This window comes from Accipiter gentilis, chromosome 1 (assembly GCF_929443795.1).
Source record: "Accipiter gentilis chromosome 1, bAccGen1.1, whole genome shotgun sequence".
NCBI classification, from domain to species: Eukaryota; Metazoa; Chordata; class Aves; order Accipitriformes; family Accipitridae; genus Astur; species Astur gentilis.
In genome coordinates this window covers 11079313-11092469 of record NC_064880.1, presented here as the reverse complement: position 1 = coordinate 11092469, position 13157 = coordinate 11079313, and the positions used below count along the sequence as shown (strand labels likewise).

The 13157-nt window shown below is 40.9% G+C and overlaps 1 protein-coding gene across 6 annotated transcripts in view; it reads left to right on the top strand.

The window, feature by feature from the left end:
• The window catches only part of DIP2A (disco interacting protein 2 homolog A), a 129484-nt gene that overhangs the window by 94782 nt on the left and 21545 nt on the right, over positions 1 to 13157 (top strand). For 3 of the 6 annotated variants that reach the window (XR_007507324.1, XM_049810848.1, XM_049810831.1), the window contains exons 19-22: positions 8222 to 8358; positions 9788 to 9868; positions 10068 to 10195; positions 12167 to 12281. Coding sequence is in view for 5 of the 6 variants with exons in the window: in XM_049810848.1 (XP_049666805.1) it covers positions 8222 to 8358; positions 9788 to 9868; positions 10068 to 10195; positions 12167 to 12281 (461 nt within the window). In the remaining variant the exon portion in view is untranslated. Of the gene's footprint in view, positions 1 to 8221; positions 8359 to 9787; positions 9869 to 10067; positions 10196 to 12166; positions 12312 to 13157 lie in introns of all 6 variants that reach the window. The other 3 variants (XM_049810839.1, XM_049810822.1, XM_049810855.1) reach the window with 1 other exon arrangement.

The window sequence follows — 13157 nt, the reverse complement described above, 5'->3', positions numbered from 1 at the left end:
TCAGCCTGAAAAAGAGAAGGCTTGGGGGTGGATCTCGTCAACATGTACAAATATCAGAAAGGAGGTGATAGAGAAGACTAAGTCAGGCTCTTTTCAGTGGTGTCCCATGAGAGAACAAGAGCCAGTGGACACAACCGGAAATGCATGAGCTTCCCTCTGAACAGAAGGAAAAACTTTTTCTACTGTGAGGGTGACTGAGCACTGGAATGGGTTGTCCAGAGAGGTTGTGGAGTCTCCATCCTTGGAGATACTGAAAAGCTGTCTGGACATGGTCCTGGGCAGCTGGCTCTAGGTGGCCCTGCTTGAGCAGGGGGGTTGGACCAGGTGACCTCCAGAGGTCCCTTCCAACCTCAACCATTCTGAAAGTCGCAGACTCTGGATATCCCTGGAAACTGGTCAGTCCTGGATTAACCTCAGTTTCTTAATGACATCTCTTTGCAACACTCTGCTTCCTAAAGTAGGTAGATAAGGGTATTGTTCCCCAGCCCATAAAGTGGATTGAAGCAAAGAGACTTTGTCTCTTCCCTGTTCTTCTCTTTTGAGGCTAGGCTGCTGAGTCATGCATTATTTGGAGAGGAGAACACTCTGAAGAAGATAAAGTTAGGGTGCCAAACCAGACCTAAAACTGTGGACAATGACTGGGATCTGTGTCCTGAAAGACCACTTAGTGCCCTCTACTCCAGAAGTGAAGATTGCAACATTTAGATTGGTAGTTTAATGTTCCCTGGCACTGGCTGTCTGAGGGTACCACTAGCTTCAGGCCCTGTCCTGACCTGGTCTGAGTGTGCTTGGAGAGGATGAGATACAGATTTTCTGGAATTCTCCTTACCCCTTCAGATTTACTGTGTAGTGACCAAAGAATGTGATTCATTCTGGTCACGCGTTGCTGACCTGTGGTTCCAAAGCCGCCCTCTCTGTAGAGCATTTACTCAAGGTAAATATGAAGGGGAGAGCCATCTTGTGCTATTTCAGCAACCACTTCTCTGTACATCAAGGCCCTCTTTATGAGCAAGAGGAGGCAGACACCTCTCCAGTCTGCTGATAAAAATTTCAGCCATCGTGCAGCAAGTGGCACTGATCTTGTTTCATTTTCCTCATTACTCCCAGAAGCACTTTGCAACCAATTAGTTTGGTGGTTCTGTTATTCTTACTGAACTTAAATTCACATTGATGGCTTCTTCCTGCTACCAATAAAAGACTGAGCAGAAGCTCTGCAATTCATACCAAAATAAAGGGAAGGGAGCCCTTCCTGTGGGGATTTGTGTCTGACCTGCTTATTTTAACTGCAGAAAACTGAACAGCTCTATTCTGACCTTCTGGGTAGATAGGCAAGATATTCAAAATGTTCTCCTGGGAGCAAGGGCTTTGTGGCCAGCAGGAGGGGTTTAATACATTCCTAGGTATGTTCATAGAACTGTATGCATTCTGCAGATCCTCTTAGAGTTCAGTGTGCCAGGCACCCTCAGGCAGGTGGTATCTGGGTGGGTCTGTGAGAAATCCTTGAGTCTTCTTTGCTCTGGCAGTTACCATTATATCACCATCTCTCTTGTCTACTTTTGATCCTTGACCATACTTATAGCATCATAGATCTGAGTCAAGATAGGTGGGCCAGGTAATTTACAGAAAAATAACTTCTACTTAACACTCTAGGAAGTAAGGTTGTAATGGTAGGCCAATGTGAATATAGCCATCAAGGATAATGACTATTCGTTGTTGTATGGCCTCAATGTGAGTGCAGGAGAAAAAAGAGTATGGTGACGTAATCTGGCTTAATGGCTTCTGAATTGCTTCATCTGAATGTTCAAATTCAGGTTGTTAAACTTGTCTGCAAAGACCCAGAAGATGGCCAGCTGCAACTGGCTTCTGTGTCTCAACAGAATGGTTATTCTTCCACTTCAACTAGAATACAGATGGCATTGACTGTTACTGCTGTCTGGTTCAGCTCTTCGCACTACTGATGTCCCCTTGAAATCCCACCGAAATTTAGCTGTGCTCCCAATCTACTTAAATCATGGGTTAGTCACAGGAACATGGAGGGAACAAGTTTGCATGCCCTTCAGGTAGTCATGGATCCTTTGGTGAGCTGACAGAGGTTGAACTTGATGTTGGTCCAGTTTAAAGAGTTCAAAAAAGTGGTATTTGATGCAGGATCAATTAAAGTCTTTCTTTGGATCAATTTATCACATGAAGATCCTCCTGGCTTTGCTGTAGGCTTGCTCTCTGGGCAGAGTGTGCTTGACTACACTAAAGCACAAAGCAGCCTACAGTTGTGTTGCACCTTAAGCTACTCTTTGTATGCAGCCATTACAGCTGTAAGTCCATTTGGTTAATCTTCTGTAGTGCATTTGCTCAGTGGCAGGTTCAAGTCTGCCTTATGATGTTGGAAGAATTACCTGTATTTTTGTGGGTAAGTAATTTTACCTTCTTCTTCTATGCAAGTCATTAATGAAAAACATGTCCCTGTCCTTGTGAAATGCTTAATTGGGTAGAAGAGGGATCTTTGACAAAACTCCTTTGTCAAATGCCTTGGAGCATTGTCTGGCAAATCTAATGGACCCTTCTGGTTTAGAATGCTATTGACAGACAATTGACAACACTACCATGACTTTCTACATTAGTAAGAAACATTGAGTGACTTGTCTGATTGTGTGAGGGGAGAACAGTGTGTACCCATTTAGGGCCTTGAAGTGATTTGACTTGTAATTGATAGCTATTGCTATTTTAAATCATAGTAGTTAGGTGGCAAAACTAGCTGTGGGTTAAGCAGAAGTTGGGCAACTTAATGGATTAACTCTTAAAACGCTGATCAGCATTGGGCTATCAGTAGCTGGGGCAGATTAGCTTCAATTTGACCAAATGATAAAAATTCCAGGTCTGAAGGTGTATTTTTAGCAGAAATTTGACTGTACATTCCTTAAGTCAGAACATACATGATAGAGTTTTTTCTAGACAATAGTCTGATGACTTTGTTCCCTGTGACTGTCTCTTAAAAATAAATAAATAAATACATTATTAAAAGCTTCCAGAGTAGGAAGAAAGTAAAAAGGCCAGCAGTTTTTTATAGATGTGTGCCAAATGAAAAGAAATTAATGACTTAAGGAAATAAAGACTTCTTTTCAAATGAGTCTGCATGTACATTCTAACAGTGGATATACTTGTGCCTTACCTTGTAAGATTTATGCTTTTTCCTATGTAGTGTTTATGGAGGATGTGCTCTGTCCATTCTCACTTGGTGTTTGGCATACAGGAGAGAACATACCACCATTTCCTTTCCTGTTAGTTGCCCTTTTGAATTAACTCTGATTGATGAGTCTTGCTCTTTATCTGGTTTTGGCTTTGTATTTTTTTTCCCTTTCCTTAGATTGCTGTGCTTTCACCAAAAGCCTAATTTGAGTCAGATACCATCCCTGAAGGCTTTGTTCCATCTTCTGATCCCCAATGAATACATTTGAGGTCTTGGAAGTGACTATGTGCCCTAGTCTTTCAAACATCTTATAACATAGGAGTTCACATTCATGAATTACATTTGGTCAAATGTGCTGTGACAGTAGTCCCCTAGCCAAGAACTAGTAGTCACGCTGAGGTTTGTTCAGTCAAGCCAAATGGTTTTGATATTTGCTCAAAGGTCCTTGGAATACTTTATTCCAATGCTTTATTCCAATGTAATTTATTATTACAATGCTCAAAGATCCTTGGAATACTTTATTCAGGAACCAGCTGGTTAAAAGGTCATGGTTAAAGTGTTCACTTTTACCCTCCTTTTCTTCAGATCTTGCTATTTGTTCTGAGACACCAAGCCCACCTGCTTAGGGGATCTTATTCAACAGACCCCTCAGCACCAGGATCATGTCTTATGTCACTCCTGTTTAACCCATAGGCCGCTCTTGATGCCATATTTTCCTCAGTTGCCTTGGCTGTTCACTTTAATTATCTGTCATGAATGCCAATCACAAGAGCCACCAGGGAGGCGCAAGCATCCACAAAGAAATCTTCCCATCAAAGATAGCATGGGAATTCTTGAGAGAACCCAGTATGCATTCCCCTGGAATCTTCTCTGCAGCTCCTGGAGGGATGATGTTTTGCCTCACCTGTTGACCACCTTGAGCTATATTGCATGGTTTCTGTCTGGGACTGACATTGCTAAGAAGCAATATTTGGCTTACAGAAGTCTTCAGTTCATTTTTTCAAATTGGACTGGTAAAGATGGTAGGGAGAGTACCAAACCTCTCTTCTGCCTGTTCTGTGCCTCCAGCTTTCATATCAACTGGGATGTGATTGCTGCATCATCTGTCATCTTGGAAGCTTATAATACCTTATGCTTGGACCTGGATATGGATGCTTGGGGTATTAACTTAAGTTTGCCTCCCTGCTACTTCCCGACTAAATGTTTCTATTCTTTTACAGGGTTCATTCTCAAATTCTTTCTTTGACAAGAGAGTAACCCTCTCTAATCCAGAAGATCTGTATTCCTATAGCTCCTAATTATACAAAGCCTGGTTCATGTAAAGAGTGCTGTAGCAGCTACTTTCTTATACTCAAGCAGAAAACTTTGGGTTGGTGCTAGATCTTAGGCTTCTGCAAGATGAACTGATGCATATACAGTTTCAAGTTCTGGATTGTGACTGTACTCAGTACCTTTCTCAGAAGTTCAAGGAGAATGGTTCAGATTTCTCAAATGGCAGAATGCTTACTTTCTCTCCAGTCTGTGGATGTCTTGGATGTTATTGTTTCCTCTGTCCATGTCTTAACAAACATTTGCCCAGGTTCTAGTAGTTATCACAATGCATCTTCACTGCAGAGGCATCTGGTTCCTTTATCTCAGTGCCTGATTTGTGAAAGGAGTTGTTACAGAACAACTTTGTGAAGCTTTCAGTCTTTCTCCTTAGATTGTGAATGTGAGATAGCAGTACCTTGTTCCCACTCTGTCCTAAGAATTTATCATAGTAATCAGATCTGTGTGTTCCAGTTGACTTCAGTCTATCACAGGATGGCACAACAGCCTGCCACTGCAGAACTTCTCTTGGAGATCTGTGGCAATGCGTACATCTTTGATGAGACATTTTCTTCCAATTTGAATGTTGTGCTTTGGATGCTTGTGTGACCACCTTTAGAGTCTAGTTTCTTGTTCATCCTTATCTAGGAAGTTGGCTTGCTTTGTGCCTATTGCCCTTCCCAGAAGAGCAGGGAAAGATTCAGGTCCTTGCATTGGACATCCCCATATGCTGTTTTCTTCAAAGACTAGGTCTCTCTGGAAACCCTGCAAATACTTTCCACAATTCTGGTAGGCCCATTTTATCCTAGCCTTTTTAGTATTTTTCTTAAGCCTTCATTCTTCTAGAACAGAAGTTATAACTAAAGACTGTAGTGCAAGGAGGGCCCTCTTGGTTTTATTCTCATGGACCCAGGCGTTTTAGGAAGACTTGCTTGCTACAAGAAGATCCTGGAGTTTTGCTATTGGCACACAGTAAGAATCCAAATGGATATCAGTTGCATACGGATCCACTATGAAACGGTGACAGTGGAACAAGAGAGCACTTTCTAACATTCATCAGGCACCTTTGGTAGTAGCCTTCTGCTGTGCAGGCCTCTGACATTCTTCTCGCATTCATGCTGTGCTGGTCTTGAAACATCCAAAGCTGAATCCAGTCTTTGGTAGGGCATCGGTACGGTCATTTGTTTGCACAGTAGGATTCTCATCCTCTGCCAGAAATCTCATGGCAGGGCTGACTGCCAAGAGTCGCCATCTATAACAATGTACATGTGGACTCATTTGAAGAAAGAAAGCTTTCTTACCAGTAATAAGTATTCTTCGTGATGTGTAGTCCACATGTACATTCCCATCCCATCTGCTTTTCCCTTCTCTCTAATTCTTTTTCAGATGCAATGCTGTTGAGAAAGACTGAAATGGTGGTAGATGCACTCTCTTATATGTCACACATGAAGCAGGAAAAGAAGAAGCAAGAGTACAGGCTCTACAGATACTGCAAAAGGAAAACCTTGCAGTATCACATGGCAGGGCAGAATTATGCCTGCTGTTAGAATGTACGTGTAGACTACCTGTATCATACATTGGTTACTGGTAAGTATTTTTTTTTACTTGGATCAGGGTGATAGGATTGTCCTTGGGCTTCATGGATGGAGCATCATTTGAGAGGTATAAGCTAATCTGTTGGTTTTTCCATGTTTGTGAATGCGTTGAGGACTGTAGTATTTGTGTATGCCTACAAATTGTTGCGCTTTCTCCAGTTATTAACACTTCTCTCTGCATCATTGCTCAAGCGTTACGTATGGAGTTCTGAGATTAACTCAAGTAATTTCCTGTGGTAATAAACGATTTCTATTCTGTTTCGATTTACAATTAAGTTTTAAATGGCCTTTTTTTTCCAGTTTCTCCTCCTAAATTGCAAAATGCATTTTTTGCACGACTAGCTGATATTTCATACTGTATAATTTCATTCTAACCTTCTAGTTTCTATGTATAATTTTCAGCAACTGAAACTGTTGTTCTAATTTGGACTTGGACCTGTACCAGAATTTGAGTGGCATCTACTTATTTGTTCACCAGAGGTTATCGTTGCATAGTTCCAAACATTTTATTAATAAATGCTACTTGTTCTGATAGCATTTTCATATTTTTATGAAACCAAGATAATTTAGAGATTGATTTATTGGTAGGGTGAATTATTGTATCTTCTGTTCAGACCTAAGTTGTTGAGAACTGAAGACTTCTCTGAGATTTGAAAATGTGTCTATGAACCTGTTCTGCTGGCAGAATTCTTGGTCCATGCTTGCAGCAGAGCTGGCTTTATCATGTATTAGTGTTAAAGGAAATGTGCCACTTTGCATTCATAATTTCTCTTCATGCTAGTTGAACAGTGGTAAAAGTAAGGGCTATCTGTGTATCACTTAAGATTGGCTAAATTAGAAAAAAGTAATACAGTCCTTCATGCTGGAGGACAAGACGACTGTTGTAAGCCTTATCTGGGCTTCCCATCTGACATTGCCAAAATATTTAAAAGATCCTGATAGAAATAAACCAGCAATAAACCAACTAAATAAATTTCTGATACCTCTGGGGTCTCATGGTTGTTTTCTTTAATATAGTATGCATAACAACAAAGTACTCTGATAATCTGAGTCAGAAGCAGATGCAATGGGAAAGGGCAGTACATTAATTTATGGCATAGTCTGTGTTATTTTTCAATGGCTCTGTTTATTTTGTATTTACCCCGGTAGCCATTTTGATTTCTTTATTAACCTTGAGTGCTAAGCTAAACTTCATTACTACATCATGCCTTCTCCCTCCATATCCTTTTTCCTTTCCCTTTCGGACTAGGAAAGGACCAATCCAGACTGCTTAAGCAAGGGCTCCATTTAGCCAGAGAAACCTCTAAAAAACAGTGGCTTCAGGAGTAAAATATAACCAGTGGCCAGAGCAAAGCTCAGTGTAGTATTTGGTTTGCAAGTATGTGTATCCTTGATTAAAAATAAGGCAATTTCAGTGTAGGAAGACTTATGAGATTTTAGAAGAAAATTGGTAAGCATAGTAGCAGTAGGACCTTTGTGAAATACAATCCTTTTAGTGAGTTGAAGAAGGTCATCAAACTGAGGATAGGGAAGAGATAATATGTAGTCACAGGACTAAGTTCAGTAAGGGACAACTCTGTGAGACGAGTTGTGTGTGGTCTCTAAATAATAGTTGGCAGACTGGCCTGCTTTAAAAGAACATGAGGAATAGCGCAGAAAAATCGTTGACCTGAGAGTGAGAATAAAATAGGCTTGTTTTGTCTCCATTTCTAATGTGTTTCTCACATAACTTAAGGGATGATACTATGAATGTCGAAGTGTGCAATAAGTAAAAGGAATAATGGTATGTCTATAAATGGTATCTTCTTATTTTTTATCTTTATTCTCATATATGTTTGTACTTGATCAAACCATCTGCCTTCATGTTGAAAAGCAATTGCCACGGTTTTGGGTTCAGTTGCAACTGATGTGTAGGCTGTGAAGCACTGTAAGAAAAAAAACTGCATTTGCAAACTTGCATCTGTAGTCTTGGAGAACACATTACACAGGCTGTCAAAAAGATAGAGCTCTCTTGCATGTTGTGGTTTTGCTGTAGCTGATAAATCTTTATCTGCCTGTCAGTGGCAAAGCAACTTCAGTGTCAGCTACTGAAGCATACCAATGCTGTGAATCTGTGTTCTTCCTCTCCCTTTAGCAAATGTGTGTGTTGTGAAGGTGGATGGGACTCCTTATCTGTGTAAAGCTGATGAGGTTGGAGAAATATGTGTGAATTCAGGTGCAACTGGGATGGCGTATTTTGGCCTCCTCGGAATCACCAAGAATGTGTTTGAGGTTTGTATTTCTCTTTGTAATGTAAAGTTTCATCGTTACATTTCTAGTATTTCTTCTTGCAAATAAACTTACACATTCCTTAAACTTCCTTTTTTATTTTGTTATAAAAAGTCATGGCCAAATACACTTTGCTTCAGAACTGAAAATTCTGTCTCTTATAACCAAAAATACAAAGTACCATCAGCAGTCAATCAGCTGCATCTATATTCTGCTGTCCAGTGTTGTGCCTATGTTGGCATTTAAATACATCTTAGTTCTGTATTAACACAGCAGTCTTCTGTAAAGTTACCTGAAGACATTTCATGTTTATTGGTGCACAGCTTGGGATGTAGAGTTAGAATCTGGTCTGATATTTGCAAGCTTCTTCATATAATCAAAATGCATTGGTTAAGATATAATAAATTATTTAGAAAAGCTTCCTTTGTGTATTGCAAACAGTATGTGCTTTTCAAAATGAACTTTAGCATTGATTTACTGTAATGCTTAGAACACTAAACAGTTTGCTGTTGGATATATGAAATTATGTTCCTAAGTATATGGAAGAAGAGATAGTAAGGTTGATAGCATAACAGTCATAAGCCTTGTAGTTTGTCAAAGTAAAGCAAGAGCGATCTTTCGGCCCAGATTTTTCCTCACAATGGTGCCCCAATTTCATGTTTTCCCTTTTCTGGCAAGAGAGTCCTTTGGGAGTCACACACATAGTAGTGTTACACTGGGCAGCAGTTTGAAGACTCGGCTGAAGTATGGAGTTCTACCAGAGAGATGAAAGAAATCCTGACCATAGTCTTCTCTTTCAGAAAAAGCTCTTTCTGTCAGCTTGCCAAGCCTCAACACTTCAAACAGCTTAGCTTTCAGCACTGTCCTTAGCTAGTGAGAGAGCCAGCAAGAAACCTAATGTAATGGAAGAGTTGGGGGGTGGGGGAAAGGCAAGGAAACTACCGGAGCAGATGAGAGGAGCATGCTGATGAGCTTAATGCTTTTGCTCTGGTTCTCCATTCTAGGCAGTCCTGTAATTGCAGCAAACTTAACTTTCTCAAAGTTCTGATAGGGTAGCGTTTGTCGCAATTGAAGTGATGTGCCTGGGTACGTATCTCATCAGGGATGTTAATAGTAGCAACAGAAAGACTTTCTGATTAAGTACTATATGAGTGCATGCTATAAAACCTGTTTTAAAAAGCAGTGTGAACTCTTGTTAGGAAGGCCAAATAGCTGAGAAAAAGATAAGAAAGAACGGTACCACAGAGTTAAGAATTGGTGTGTTCTTCATTATTCAAAAAACTGTTGTTCGTACTTGACATGATAGTAACTGTTGTCATTGGGTAGTTTTTCAACTGAGCGTAGAGCTACAATGAAAGAGAGGCAGAAAGCATTTTAACTTCGCTTTTCTTATCAGTAGTCTGAGTGTCTGAATACTTACATGTTTTTTCAGGCCATTCCAGTGACGGCAGCCGGTGTACCTGTTTCAGACCAACCCTTTACAAGAACAGGATTGCTTGGCTTTGTGGGTCCTGTAAGTGTGAATGAGCCATCTGGGGCCCTGCTTTGTCCTGACTCCCAACTCTTAAGTGATGCTCCTAAATTCAGCAGAATTCTGTGTCAGGGTAGTGAGCTCGTACAGATCTTGAGAATATTGTTGGCTTTAGTCAGGCATGTATCGCCAGGACTCTGGAGGTTTTTCCTATCTATTTCTATTCCTGTCTTCTTTTCAGGACTATTTGGTGTTTGTGGTAGGAAAATTGGATGGCCTAATGACAGTTAGTGGCCGCAGACACAATGCAGATGATGTGGTAGCCACCGCATTGGCAGTTGAACCCATGAAGTTTGTCTATCGGGGAAGGTGAGTATATTAAAAACTTCACCACTGCTGATTGGACCTTGTTGCTCCTTTTTCCAACTGCGAAAGATCAACAAGTAACAGAGGACCTCTGCATGTGAATTTTTACATGTGTATTTTGTAGGAAAAGTGGCAGTAGGTTGTGATATGCCAGGTAAAAACTTGGCTATCCCTGCTAACTTGGAAGATGAATGTCGACACCCTGCTTCATGCATAATAGATTTAAAATTACTTTTACATAGATCTTTAAGCGTCTGTTTAAAACTTCTTTCAAAGCTTCTCTTAAGACAATTAAATGAAGCTTGTATGCCAAATGTAAAACACAACTCCCCTTTGTCCACCTGAGCCTTTCATGCAGAGTGGCCTAGGGAAGAACTTTGCAGCGCATTCTAAAGAACAAACTAGGAGCATTGACGCTGCTGAAAGACCTCAGATGGTATGTGTTGTATCACCAGCCTTATTGCTCTTCAGTGGTCAATGTCTCAATGTCCAGATGGAGAGCAGTGATGAGTGGCATCCCTCAAGGCTTCCTATTCATCAATGACATAGTAGGATTGAGTGCACCCACAGCAAATTTGCACATGACACCAAAGTGGTGTGGTTGACATGCCTGAGGTACAGGATGCCATTCAGAGGGACGTAGACAAGCTGTAGACATGGGCCCATGTGAACCTCATGAGGTTCAACAAGGCAAGTGCAAGGTCCTGCACCTGGGTCGGGGCAACCTCTGGTATCAATACAGGCTGAGGATGAAGAGATTAGAACCGCCCTGCGGAGAAGGAAGCTGGACATGAGCCGGCAATGTGCACTTGCAGCCTAGAAAGCCAACCACGTCCTGGGCTGCATTGAAAGCAGAGTGGCCAGCAGGTTGAGGGAAGTAATTCTGCCCCTCTACTCTGCTCTGGTGAGACCCCACACACACACCTGCAGTATTGTGTCCAGCTCTGAGGTCCTCAGCACAGGGAAGACATGGACCTGCTGGAGCAGGTCCAGAGGAGGGCCACAAAAACGATCAGAGAGATGGAACACCTCTCGTATGAAGAAAGGCTGAGAGAGTTGGGGTTGTTTAGTCTGGAGAAGAGAAGTCTCTGGGGAGACCTTGTGGCCTTTCAATAACCTAAAGTGGCATATAAGAAAGATAGGGACAGAGTTTTTAATAGGGCCTGTAGCGGTAGGACAAGGTGTAATGGTATTAAACTAAAAGAGGGTAGATTCAGACTAGACATAAGAAATTTTTTACGGTGAGGGTAGTGAAACATGGGAACAGGTTGCTGAGAGAGGTGGTAGATGCCTCATCCCTGGAAACATTCAGGTCAGGTTGGACGGGGCTCTTGAGCAACCTGATCTAGCTGAAGGTGTCCCTCCTTATTGCAGGGGGGGTTGTACTAGATGGCCTTTAAAGGTTCCAACCCAAACCATTCTATTATTCTATGAAAGTCAAGCTTTCCTCATTTTTGCATCACTTGCGCAATTCACATATGATAAAAATAATGGCACATACCTGATTGAGGCATTATTAATATTTTATCCTAGAAGATGCAAGCCTAAAACTAATTTGATTCACAAATAGGAGTAAGTATTTTTCAGTGCAAGCATTGATAGACAAGCTGGTCTGCCATTCGGCATAATTGTCTTTCAGAAGGACATTGTATGTAGGTGGAACAAGTTTAACGTGCATGATGGAGTTACGTAGTCAAGGTTTGCACAATCCCTGCACGTATGGAACCTGCCTGTGTCAAACACGTGCTACATTGGTGACTGCAAATTCACTTGACCCCCAACAGAAATAAATTACAATAATGAACCTACATTTCTTCTAAATTCGTCTGTGATTTTGTGATGATCTGGCATGAATAGTGTTTGTGTGTGTTGAAACGGTACCATTAAAGGTTGCAGTCATTTCCACTTTATAATATACCATGCTATGTTCATCATATGTTGCATCCTATCATTCTTCTGTCCTTTGCGTTTTAGGATAGCAGTGTTTTCTGTGACCGTTTTGCATGATGATCGAATAGTGCTTGTGGCAGAGCAGCGCCCTGATGCGTCAGAGGAGGATAGTTTTCAGTGGATGAGCAGGGTTCTACAGGTAGTCAGTCTGTCCTTTCTCTCTTTCCAGGTGAATAAGGCTGATGTATGAAATGACAATATTAGAGCATCTTTTTTCCATCAGAAAAACCCTATCAGTGTAACTACAGAGAGTTGTAATAAGCTGACTTTGGAATGCATTTCAGGGTTGATAGTTAACAGAATTTTGTAAAAAGTAAGACTTTCTTTCAGAATGTTTTTTAACTTCCTACTACTAGCATTCTTAAAGTCCTAGGGATGATAGTTTTTGTTTGTTTTAATTCGACATAACTGCTGATTTTGTACTGGCTAGGAGAGTTAAGTCTGAAAATGTTAAAGGGTCTACTTCGTGCCAAGTAGCAAAACAGACCCTGAAATCTTTTTATGTCACTTAACATCCTTATCCTAGATCTCCAACAGTAAGCATTAAAAACTTTTTTCCTTGATTACTTTATTGTGTTTCCTGGGGCGGGGCCAGGAGGGAGGGAAATTCTGGTAGATTTGCATTTGAGGATTTTGGAATTAATCAATCGGTTCTAAGGAAGTAAAAAGTGAGAGAGCAATTATGGAAGAAGACTGGTGAAAGCACTACTAAAGGGAAGGCTAGAGAGAATGACTCACAGGAATATTCCTCTTAAGAGTAAGGCAGTTGTGTAATTATGGTTTCTGTCTAATTTCAGCTTTGTAATCTTTTTGGAGGGAATATCTGGTAATAGAAAGGCTGTTTTTCATGGGAGACAATATTTTTCTTTCTCTTTTTAGAAGTGTCATAGCTAAAATAGACACTTAAGTTTTAGGCAGCAAGATGTTTTCCTCCCTATTTTTGTGGTTTTATGTTCTACTGCGCTTTTGTGATTGTGCCATACATGCTAAATTTGCTGTGGTATAATTTTGGCTT